Source organism: Lathyrus oleraceus, chromosome 3 (assembly GCF_024323335.1).
Source record: "Lathyrus oleraceus cultivar Zhongwan6 chromosome 3, CAAS_Psat_ZW6_1.0, whole genome shotgun sequence".
NCBI lineage: Eukaryota > Viridiplantae > Streptophyta > Magnoliopsida > Fabales > Fabaceae > Lathyrus > Lathyrus oleraceus.
In genome coordinates, this window is record NC_066581.1 from 291,358,522 (window position 1) to 291,371,404 (window position 12,883).

The window sequence follows — 12,883 nt, forward strand, 5'->3', positions numbered from 1 at the left end:
TCCATGCGCTGACCCGTGACCAACTGCACTATGTTATGCGCTGACCCGTGGTTCATGCGTTGACCCTCGCGGTCGACTCAAACCCTGCAAATCTGCAAAAAATTTATATTTTTGTGGCTTTCATGCATTTTGTCATGACCATATTTTATCCACATATGTTGTATGAAATATAGTAGTTTAGATGAGCATAGAAAAGGATATGATAGGTGATATGTTGCATTTGTTTTGTAGAGGTGGAATCGACAATGCCGATTCATCCATGGTGGTCATTTGTCATCATCGAAACCTATGATCGTATGTTGTATGACAATTTGCCTTACAATAGTGGTACCCAAAGTGCGTCGAAGAAATGTGGATGTCCATTTAAAATCAGGTCAACTCCGGCGAAAGATGGATCTGGTTGGAAGATTGATGTAAAATATGGGTTACATAATCATGGTTTACCTGATAGATTAGAAGGTCATTCGTTTATTGGTAGGTTGACCATAGATGAGAAGCAACATGTCGCTGATTTGGCAAAGAGACATGTAGCACCTAGACACGTATTGCTTTCCTTGCAAGACAATTATCCTGAGAATGTCACTCGGATTACGCAAGTATACAAGCATAAGAGTGTGATACAAAAAGAGATAAGAGGTCCTAGGAGTGAGATACAACATCTGTTTAAGCTTATTGAGGATGCAGGATATGTGTATTGGAGTAGAAAAAAGGATGACTCGGAAGTGGTGAGAGAGATATTTTGGGCACATCCTGATTCAGTTAAGTTGTTGAATATATTTCTGATTGTGTTAGTTATGGATAGCACCTACAAGACAAACAAATATAGACAACCTTTGTTTGAAATTGTTGGCATGACATCGACCGAGTTGACTTTTGCTGTTGGATTTGCGTATATGGAGTCTGAGCAAACAGAGAATTTTTGCTGGGTATTGGAGAAATTAAAAGAGTTGTTTGTGAAGAAAGACATGTGTCCACAAGTGATTTTGACAGATAGAGATCTTGCTTTGATGAAAGCAATTGAAGTTGTGTTTCCCAGCTCGATTAATTTGCTATGTAGATTTCACATTAACAAAAACGTTGGTGCCAAATGCAAACAACATGTGGTGAATGACCTGCAAAAGACGATAGACACATTATGGATGGAAGTTGTCTGGGCTAGTGATGAGGTTGAGTATGGTCAGCGGTTGCATCAACTTGAGCAAGCATGTGTTGATTATAGTGGATTTATTAATTATGTGAAAGACACATGGTTGACTCCACATAGGCATAGATTTGTTGGAGCATGGATTAATCGAGTGCTACATTTGGGTAACACAACGACTAATCGGTACGTCTTATAATTTTGTATGTGTTATTTTATATCTGATATTATTTCTATGTATTTTTTATGTGTTATTTTCAATATTTTTAGGGTTGAATCTGCTCATTGGAAGTTAAAGCAGATGTTAGGAAACAGTATAGGTGACATGGTCAAATGTTGGGAAGCAATGAATAACAACTTGAGGTTACAACTGGGAAACATTAGAGCTTCTTTTCAAAAGAGTTTTTACGAAGTTGAGCACGCGCACGTAAGTTCCTTTTATGGTTATTTGCGTGGTTCCGTATCTCGAGCTGCTTTGAGACGTATTGCTGAAAAGTTATTGAGAGTTGATTATGTTGGAACTAACAGGCAGATATGTGGTTGTACTCTTAGAACATCTTATGGGTTACCTTGTGCTTGTGAGTTAGGAAGATACAGACTAAGTGGTATACCGATACCCATTGATGCTGTTCATGTTCATTGGAGGAAACTAACTATGGAAGTTGAGTTAGAGGTAGGTGAAGATGATGGATCAGAGGTGGATATGACTTCTGCAATGGATGAGTTGTGGAGACGATTTAGGTCATTAGATGTTATTGGGAAAAGGGCATTAAAGAGTAGGGTATGTGACTGTGCCTGACCCCGTGACACTCATAGGTAGTCAACAACAAGTTCAACAGCTACCTCTTCAGTCACATCCTGAGGACTCTAGAAGACACCCCTGATGGGCAAGTGAAGTATACATGCAACATCATCTAAAGTAATGCTCATTTCACCAAACGACATGTGAAATGAAGATGTCTCTAGATGCCATCTTTCCACAAATGCAGAGACAAGATTTGTGTCTATCTTGTTCAAACTGGTTCTCTGCAGTGAAGATAAACCGGATCTAGATACCCAACTCTCCATCTGTGGTGGAAGAGCCAATGGAACCCTAGAAGTCAACTTCAGTCCATGTCCAGCAACCTTCAACTCTTTCTTTGGACCTCTTTCCTAAAAAAAAGTTAAAACACATATTAGAAAATAAAATATGTTATATTCAACTATTATTCATTTTCAAATATAGCCCGTTTACTTACCTCACCGAACCATAAATGTCGAGCAACATGATGCTCGTACTTCACCAAAAGAGACGTATCGTACGACCCTCCTGGATATCCAGCCGGCTCCGCTGCCGATGAAGATGCACCCCGGTCTAACGTGCGGACTGGAATCCTACCATCTGCACCTCGTCTTCGAACCACTGCAAAAAAAATGTTTTAAAAAATAATTAAATTTAAAAAAAAAAAAAAACGTACCGGAACACTTCAAAGAAGAGTTCCGGTTAGTAAAAAAAAATGCCTTCCGGAACACTTTCTTAAAGAGTTCCGGTATACATCATCCAAACCGGAAGTCTTTAAGAAAGTGTTCCGGTATACAACATTCCAAACCAAAAGACTTTCTAAAAGACTTCCGGTTCAGTGCCCCTAAAATGGAACAAACTGGAACTCTTTAGAGAAGTGTTCCGGTATACATTTAATGAACCGAAAGACTTACTCTGAGTGTTCCGGTTTACAATGCAAAAAAGCTAAATATTTTTCTTCTCCGGATCTCTTCAACGAAAATGGTAAAAAAAAATTGAAATGGAAAATATACCCTATTTATGTGAGGGTATTTTGGTTAAAAAAAATTAAATGTAGGGGTACGGGACTAACTGTAGAGATAGAAGGTAAATGTTTTTTAACCTAGTTAAGCCGGAGGCCCACGATCTCTCCAAATCAGCCCAAGTCGCATACCAAAAGTGATAGCAATATTAATGTAATGAATGGGAAATCTACACATCATGGGGAAGACCAAAAATTGTCTGCACCCTTAATTATTACTTTAAAGAAAAATAAATTATTATTTACTGACTTTAAAATATAATATCACAACTACATAACTCTAATTAAAACCTTTATTTTGAACATTAAAACATATGATAATCCCCCCTCCTAGACAACCGATTCTCTCTGAACAAAAATGAACTCACCCTTTCTCTCTTCTCCGATTTCCTTTCTCTCTCTCCAATATTTTCAAACAAAATAAAACCTCAGATCTCTCTCTAATGTCTTCGATCAAAATGGCTGGAGAAGGATGGCGGTCGGAGGAGGCGCCACCACTTTCTCTGGCGCTCGAATGCCTCTGACCTCCTTACACCCAACACAAACCCAATCACCTTTTTAAATATGGATCCACATCTATCTCTTTCTACATTGTTACCCGTTTATTCAGATCCGAATCTCAAACTTAACTCTTTCAAACCTAGAAATACAGTTTACCCTTAGAAAAACAACAAAATGGTATTTGGAATTTGATGCAGAAAACAGGGAGCATCACACAACAGATTTCCATGGAAGAAAAAAAGTCAAAGTTCCTTTTGCACATATTCATAAAACAAGAGTCCGCCAGAAAGAAGAAAATACAACAAGAATATAGTCAGACGGTCCAATTCTAACATTTTGAAATACAAGGATGAGAAAATGTAGATCGAAATTTACAGACATGGTCTGTTTTCAGGTAAACGTTCAATCTTTCTTTCGCCTTGTCCAATCGATTTTCTCCTTCAACTTCTCTTTTTGTGTTCGATTCAACCTGTCCAGTATATATCTCGGTTAAATGAGGAGCTCTTAGCTACCTTTAGTATTTTTAAGCTTTAGTGTGGTTTGCGGAAGAATTTCTACAGGGTAAAGATAGCCTCTCCCCCTTTTTCAATGATTGGAATTCTCTATTTATAGAGGGAACCATTAGGTGTTGGTATTATGTACGCATTTTGTGTGGGCAAAAATAATCCGTTAGAGAGGGATTTCATATAATATTTTATGGGGACCAATTGTTCATTCCTGATTTTGTTAAGAGCAACTTTGTGTTTGTTTGTAGTGAGTGAGCATTTTTCATAAGTTATGTGGTCCCATGGTTTTGTATTAATTTGTAATTTCCTTTCCTTCATATATTTGCTTGTTTGATCCTTGTGATGCTGTTTGTCGTGGGAAAATTTCTATTATAATTTCCACTCCTCCACATCATGGCTCTGTTGTTTTCATTGAGGGGCTTTTACTACGGTAATTGTTTATGTAACTGAAGGATTTTTCATGTCAGGTTTCATCTTTTTTCATGTAATGTTATGCAGTAAGTGGTTTGAGGAAGTCCGTTCTAGTAATGACTTTTGGTTTTCATTGCCATTTTGAGTTTGTTTGTCCTTTGGTGTATTGTATGCAGAACCTTAATTCTCTTTACTTTTGTCTTTTGCTGTAGGTGTTGCATTTTGATCGTGATTGGCCTTGGGGAGCCTGATCTTTCATGACATAAAAATTTAAAATGGTGTTGTCTTAGGACTTTTTTTTGGTGACTTCTGTTGACTGGTTTTTTGAGTTCTGCAGGTTGCATTATGTTTATCAGAATATAGTCTTGTAATTTCTTGGGGTGTAGGCGGTGATAGTGATCAAGTGATATACATATTCAACTTTGAAGATTTTTCTTGTAATAAAATTATGTTTTTGGATCATAAGCTAGAATTTGTATAGATCATAGGACTTATTAACACAGTTTGTATGTTTGTGCCTTTAATAATGAAGTTTTAACTCAGGCCTTATGGTTCCTCCATAAAATAAAAAAATGGTGATTCAACCCTTTAATCCAAATTATCCTCTTCATTAGACCAAAAATGTGTGATGTTACGCATGATTCACGTGTTACATACTGAGTTTTTGTTTTTTTTGTTATTCTTGCTGATTTGAATTGATGTGTGGTAATGTTTGCGATGTATATGTAATGCTGATAAGCCACTGGCTTGTCGTTTTTTGCAGCATATAGTGATGGTAGTAGTGGCGTGCATAAGGACTTGAGTAGGATGAAGGGTAAGATGAAACGTGAGAAGAAGAGAATTGAGCGTGGGACTCCCACCTTAATGGAATTCTCTCCTCTTTTTAATTTTCAGTATTGTTTTGTAATATTTTGATAGATATGTAAGTGCTAGATAAAGAACCAACTTATCCTTCTATCCCCTTTTTTTTGAAGTAATATTTATTGAAATGTAAAGTATACTCTTTTTAAAATAAGCATTTTCTATCATTCTTGTGCATCATAAAAGAGGGTACGTGAATGGAAGAGAAAACCCACTTTAAGATCAAATACCGACTTCTATTTCCTGAACAATCTAGTACCTTTTTAAGCAAGTAACAGTGTTTCAAAGTCCAAAATGATGAATGACTTATGGATCCCAGAGATTCATGATTCTTAAAGACATAAACAATTAGATAACTCAATCATGACTCTGGCGATAATTTTAACAAGGGAAATCAATAGGAACTTAAGTCATCCATCCAAGTCATCACTGCATACAATGGGCTGAATGGCTTATATTGAGCGCATATGATATATGAATGCAAATGATTCCATGCAATGTAACAAGTTAAGAAGTGAAAAAAAGGTAGGACAAAATTGGGGTATGACACAAGTATCTTTAAAATTTTTGTAGGGGTATGACACAAGTATCTTTAAAATTTTTGTAAGTATCAAACTTAGGGGGAGATTGCTAATCTCAGGAGAAGTCATTTTTGATCTGACTATGATTCAGTTAAATCTGTATCCTTGTAAAGTACCATTGTTTCATCAAAAGTATGAGTTTCTGTCATCATAAAAAAGGGGGGAGATTGTTAGAACAAGATTTTGACGATAACAAAGAATGAAACAATTTGTACCCTAATAATTTTCTCTAAGTGTGCAGGTTTCTAAGGAAAAACGAATCTGAGGAAACGAGGAAACAAATATCTAGCATCTGATATAGTCCAGTAAAGCTGAACCAACATGAAGAAATTAGATCTGACTCTGAACAAGAACACTTCTAAGAAGCAATCACATACAAAATATGACGTTGCAGTTCAAATCTGATATCTAAAGACTGTCTAACTCTACATCTGAATACTATTCAAGATAACGTCTGAAGACTATTCAAGAGTATCTGAAGACTATTCAAGAGAATATCTGAAGACTGCAAGACTCTGCTCAAAGACTCTGACTCTGCTCATTCTGATTCACGCTTAACACTTTATCTGACATCACCAGATCAAAAAACTTAATAAAGAAGTATTCTAAATATAGTACAATTCTCTCAAAGGAAATTATGGATTATGTTCTAAGACTACTATGGAAAGGACAAGGAAGTTAATACCTTTAATTCCCATAGTTGGCAAGAAATCTCCAGTGATTTATCTCCAATGGTATCAACCCAAAGTACTACATAAAGGCTTCATCACAACATGATGAAAATACCTGACTACACAACACATCGATCTACAACTCTCAATCCACAACATATATCCGTATATCTCATTGTAATATTCAGTAATCACATAAGAGTTGTTGCTCATATTGTGTGGTCATTGTTTCATTGTTCTTAACTTGTCTTCATACTGTTTATCTAGAAGCGTTAAGATAAAACTCTTGTAATTCTCCAAAATTGTTGATATTCCTCAAGTGACTTGTTTAGGTCTGTATACTTGATAGAGCTAAGAGGTTTTTAAACTCTTAGAATTTTTTGTAATCTATTGAGACTATTGAGTTAAGTCCTTAATGAAGGTGAAATCACCTTGGTCGGGTGGACTGGAGTAGCTTTGATTTTCAAGCGAGCCAGGATAAATTCCTTGTGTTGTTAGCATTTATTTTTATGTGTGTGGTGTTGCAAAAAGTTTTTGATTATTGTAAAAACTATTCAAACCCCCAATTCTTGTTTTTCTCTACCTTCAGTATAAAACGATAATATCCAAAAGATGGAATTACGACTCTAGGAGCTTTTTAGAACCTTGTTCTATAGTTGATTATACCCTTAGTACATACACTATGGGTTGGTTCTTACCTTTGGCTCCATGCTCGTGACTCCGAACTTTTGAACCTTGTTTGTATGCTTTGTGTGACCTTGTTTGTGCTTGTTGAATCATAAGAATTTTACTTAGTTTGTAAGGAACTTAGAGGCTCTTGTTGCAAACATCGTAGATATTTTAATCATGGGTATTGGAAGGAGGAATACTCGAAAATATAGTTTTCATATGTCCCGATCTTATGGAATTAAGGAAGCTAGCATCTTTTGTGGATGATCATAAGGGATCAGAGACCGTTTTGGAAGGCTTTTATTTGTGCTATCTACTGATGTTAAGGATGGTCTTCTCTGCACTTTTGTTCAGTTCTATGATCCTGTCTACCGATGCTTCACTTTCCCTGATTATCAGTTGTTATCTACCATGGAGGAGTATGCTTATCTATTGGGTATACCAGTTTCTCATAGAGTTCCTTTTAGTGGGGTGGAAGAAATTCTTGAATCTTGGGTTATTACCGAAGCCATTCATCTTAGGAAGCCTGACATAGATGTCAATCTCACTGTCAAAGGAGGTATCAGAGGGTTGACTTCAAAGTTTCTACTGGAAAAGGCCTTTTCTTTTGCTAATGCTAATAGTATGGTGGCTTTTGAGACTGATCTTTCCTTACTCATCTATGGCTTGGTCTTGTTTCCTAACATTGACAATTTTGTTGATGTTAGTGCTATGAGGGTCTTCTTGATTGGGAATCCGGTTCCAACTCTACTTAGTGATACTTATTTCTCCGTTCATCACAAGACTTCTAAAGGGGGTGTAACTATAGTTTGTTGTGCACCTTTATTGTACAAGTGGTTTATTTCATAGTTACTACAGCCTCCTGTCTTCCAAGAAAACAAGGATTACTTGAGGTGGTCTCAAAGACTTATGTCTCTCACTAGTGATGACATAGTTTGGTATTCTTTTGTTCATGACGATGTTGATATTATTGATAGTTATGGGGATTTCTCTAATATGCCTCTTCTTTGTACACAAGGAGGAATCAACTACAATCCGACTTTGGGAAAGACGTCAACTTGGGTTCGCTACGAAGGACAAACCCAATAACACTTTGTTAGAAGGTTTATTTTTCCAAGAAGGGAAAGACACTCAATGGCTGAAAGCTAGAATGGTGCATGTCTGGTACAACATTCATAGGAAAGGAAAATGTGAGCTTGGAATAAGGAATTATGTAGTTTTAGAGCCTTACACTAGTTGGGTGAAGAAGAGAGCAAGGTAATTCAAGACTTCATACGCTTATGAAATACATATGTCCTTAGTAATGGTCAAAACTCCCAATATTAAAGGCATAGAGGAGTTGCAAGAGGATTTGGATAGGATGAAGAAAGAGAAGGATGATTGGGAAAGCAAATTTCACACCTCACACCTTGAGAAAGCAAAATTGCAGGAGCAGCTAAAGTAAAAGGACGACTTGATAGAATTACTCGAGCAACATGTTGTGAAGAGATCCAGAGGCCAAGAGGATTTATTTTCCTCTAACAGTTTGTCATCTACTCATCTTCCTACTTCCGGCGTTTGGAAAACCATTGTAGATCAAATTGTAATAGAGAAGGATGCTATGAAAAACAGCTACGAAAGAATGATAAAAAGACTTCGCAGGAAGTGTCAGCTTGGAATTGGGTCGTCATCAGACATTATTCCATAGATCTAGTTTATTTCCGCTTATAATCACTGAAATTGTATTTCCAATTGTAATCCTTTTTATTATTAATAAAATGAGAGTCTTTTACATTGGAATGTTTTATTTTGCTTGCAACTTATGTCTTAAAGTTCCTTAGAAAATAAACAATATAACATTTGCATTTTCATATCATGCATTATGTTGCATCTTGGTCTTGCTTTAAGAAAGCTCTCCAGGTGTCTTATTTCTTTCTTGGTCTTTCTTGGTCTTTCTAGGATGGACCGCCTAGAGCAACATAATCGTGAGCTCCGTGGAGAGGTGACAACTTTGAGGGACGGTTACAAAAGGCTTACTACTATGATGGAAGCTTTGACGACTGCTCAGAATCAACCTTCACCTCCTCCTTCGGCTCTGCTTTAGAGGACCGTGAAGTATGCCTAAATTGAACTTTATTTCATTTTTTGTATTTTTTCCAGTTTTTTTTATATCCTTTCTGATTTTTTAATCTCATTTTATCATCTTTAACATATTATAGAGTGTGTCGTGATGTGTTTTATATGATTGTAACTTTGATTTCAGGGTGAGCTTATCTAAACTCAAATAGACATACTAACACTTTTATTGTACATATGCCACTTCCTACATTTATAAATCCGTATTTAAATTTTCATTTTAATTATTGTACAAATAATTTTAGTCATAGTTGATAATAGAAACAATTAATGTGTATTGTCATTGTCAATTGTGAGCTTGCTTACAAGATGGTTTGTCTATTTATTAAATGGTTAGATTTTATATTTCTAGAGCCCAAATATAGGGAGGGTTTTCAAATGATATTACCTTCATCCCACCTACAATCTTAAATAAAATTTATAATAGGAAATAGAAGAAGAAATATCACCATATTCTAACCTTCTATAATTAGCCAACAAATCTAACCATACAATCTTTTAGCAAAGTAAAATATAGAAATTATACTAATCTCTCTCACACTATATAACACCATCAATCCTTTATTTCCTTCTCATCAAATCCCAAACTATCTTCTCTCAATACAATTCTTCCAATTATCATCAATGACTTCCTCCAAATTTTTCATCCTAGCTTTACTCTTTGTCACAACAATGTCAAGCATCAGCATTGAAGCACGTAGTTTTCTTCAAACAATCATACTACAACACCGTATCATTCCATCTTTTCCAAAATCATCTTCGCCTGATTTATCTGTAATTCCATCATTGCCTAAACGAAGTCTTCCACCATTGCATTATTCCATTCCATCTCTTCCTAAGCACACCATGCCACCATTTTCTAGCTTTCCTTCCACTGAGCCATCTTTCAGTGTTTCACCAGTGTCATCACCAGCTTCCACTCCAGTTCCCAGCAATCCCGAATCAACCCATTCCTTTCTCTCCTTCTTTCCGTTTTTCTCACAAACACTTTCAATCCATAAACCCTAAAGAGTGATTTACAAGTTGCATTATGCATTCAAAAAAATATATGCACTATAGTACACACGTTGTCTCATTTGTGTGATGAAATTGTATGACGTTATAATGATAGTAATATTTTTAGTATGAATTAAACCAAAATAGAAGTAAAGTGGACAATTATCGCTATTCATTTTGGGAAGATAAAGTTTATGTATTTTTAAGTTTTTTTTTTCAAGCTACTTGACTCTATTGTTTTGTAATTTTATATATATTATATTAATAATGAATTTCACATTTATATACTACTTTTATGACTCTTTCTTCTTTTAGTTTAGTTCTTAAAATTGTAAATTTTTCTTAATTTTATTGTGTTTCATGTGCTATAGTTTTACTTTTGAAGTTATTTTCAATGTTGTTTTCAACAATGAATTTCATGAAGGATCAAATATACATTCGTTTAAAAAATAAATTATTGAATATATTAAGCATAAGAACAATTTTAAAATATGAAAACACGCCAAAGCAAATATAATTTATAGACGTCATTTTTAAAAAAGTTTTTTAGGTATATAATAGTATATTTATTTTGACTTTGGTTTTTTTGAGAACTACAATTCTTATATATTTGATTATAGTGAGTAATTTGTCAAAATAGTTATTTTCTTGAGTCTCCGCTTCTCCATTGAGCTAAGCCGAGCTCTGATTTCAATCGTTGGGGTGTCCTAAGATTGCTACAACTGTCAATAAGCTAAACTTTCAGGATTTAAGAGAACGTTTAACTCATTGACACTTCAAACGGTTCGTTCCTCGAAGTCGCCCAACATATTTTACAAAAAAAAAGTTAAAGTATAAACAAAAGTAGCTCTGATCAATTTAAATGTTGTCAAAAGACCAACCTAATATTCAAATTTAAAGACACTTTTATGTAACTTTGAGGATCTATTTATATCTAATGCATTTAGCAAATCTTTCATACATTTTCGAAAACCTAGCAATTTTTTTCTTCGATACTTGCTAAATAGAAGAATACATGTGTGCTGAACAAGTTTGCTAATGAAAGAAAGTATTAAGTTATATATTACAAATCGATCATAATTTATTTTTTTATTATTTGATTCATGGTTTTAATTTATGTGATGCATTTGAAATTTTCATAACAATGTTGATGATGGGGTACCCTACACAACCACATCACATTGCAATTGTAGTGTATTTAAAATCACATTTGCGATTAGATCAAGAACAACATTTTGACCAAGTCTGTTTAGATCATTGTAACGGTAAATTCATGACTATTAAGCTATGGATAAACTTAACTTCAATAAAACCAGAGTTGCCACCGTGCTTTTATTGTTTCTAATGGAAAAGGGAAAAGTACGAACAAAACCCAAAGACAAGAAGTTTTCAAATCAAAACTAATAAAATGCCAGAGATTACAGGTAAGGGGGTTTGTTACACATAGAGAAGGTGTTAGCATCCAAAGTGTCCTAGGTACTCTTAGGGAGCCTTTTTTGTGTGTGCATATGTGTTTTTTTGTACAAAATGATGTTTGCAATAAATAGAGTGGAGGGATGAGAAAAGAATTCATTAATTATATTTTTGTGTTTGACAAGACCTTCGGACTTGTGCCTACATACCAACATAAAATGAGGGATCAAAATCTTGTAGTTCGTGGTAATAATTTCAAAGTAAGTGCATTGCTTTTAACAAAAATTTAAGTTTAACAAAGGCACAAATTGCCTAAAGAGATTTGAATGAGTGTTAGTTCTTTTTGTCTTTTGAAATTTTAAGTCAAGTATAGTTAACTTCATTTACAAGTTTGATTAAGAAAAGAGTTTAAAAATGCAATGGAATAAGGCCAAAGTTGCTAATTTGCAATAAAGTCAAGGTTTAGAAAACACAAGCAAAGAAGATTTTAAAAGGAGGGAGAGATTTGAAATTAAAGAAGTGGGAGGAGATGAAGAGACTAATCCTAAGCAAAAACTTAAAAGTTAAGAGTTAAAAAGGTCTTACCAATGGGATGCAATCCAATAGACAAGAATGTCATATATAAACCCAAATTTCCCTTGTCCTTTTGAATAAAAAAATATCAATACACAAATAGCAAGATGAAGAGAAAGACATCAAATAAAGATAGTCACATCCAAGCTTAGCAACTTCATGCTCTTCTTCATAACTTCCCATGCACCAGATGACATACTCCTTGAATGGCTCAGAGATACGCATTAGTCATAGGTTCAAAGTAACAACTTCAATAAGACCATGTAGCATATGAACTTAAGTGGGATTTCAATACTTGCTTCATATAAAAGTTCACATCACAGGAACTTGGTTTTAGAAAAGTTGGCATTGGCCAAGTCCTTTTGCATAGGGAATGTTGCCTAATTCAAAGTCCAATGTCTCAAATCAAAACCAACAGTCCACCCAAATCTTTTTTAGAGTTTTTGTTGTTATTATGTACATTAAGGTCAAAAAACCACCAAACCAAACAAAATACACAATCAAATATATACAATCACAATATAATCACAAAATAAAGCTCAAGTGAGCAAAGTGAAAATAATATTAAAATAAACAAGTTAAATGGTATGAATAATGGCAAATGAATAAAGACTTGAATCTAAAGTGCATAAAAATAATGTGC

The 12,883-nt window shown here is 34.8% G+C and overlaps 1 protein-coding gene and 1 long non-coding RNA gene across 2 annotated transcripts; both read left to right on the top strand.

The window, feature by feature from the left end:
- The first annotated feature begins 819 nt into the window (after positions 1-819).
- LOC127130916 (uncharacterized) lies at positions 820-1,743 on the top strand. Its single transcript, XM_051059871.1, has 3 exons — positions 820-1,327; positions 1,412-1,568; positions 1,729-1,743. Exons 1-3 carry the CDS (start codon positions 852-854, stop codon positions 1,741-1,743), a joined length of 648 nt encoding a protein of 215 aa, XP_050915828.1. The 5' UTR covers positions 820-851.
- A 1,445-nt stretch (positions 1,744-3,188) lies between these two features.
- LOC127127139 (uncharacterized) lies at positions 3,189-4,959 on the top strand. The gene is made up of 2 exons (XR_007805244.1): positions 3,189-3,838; positions 4,574-4,959. It is a non-coding gene; the product is annotated as an uncharacterized LOC127127139 (long non-coding RNA).
- The last annotated feature ends 7,924 nt before the right edge of the window (positions 4,960-12,883 follow it).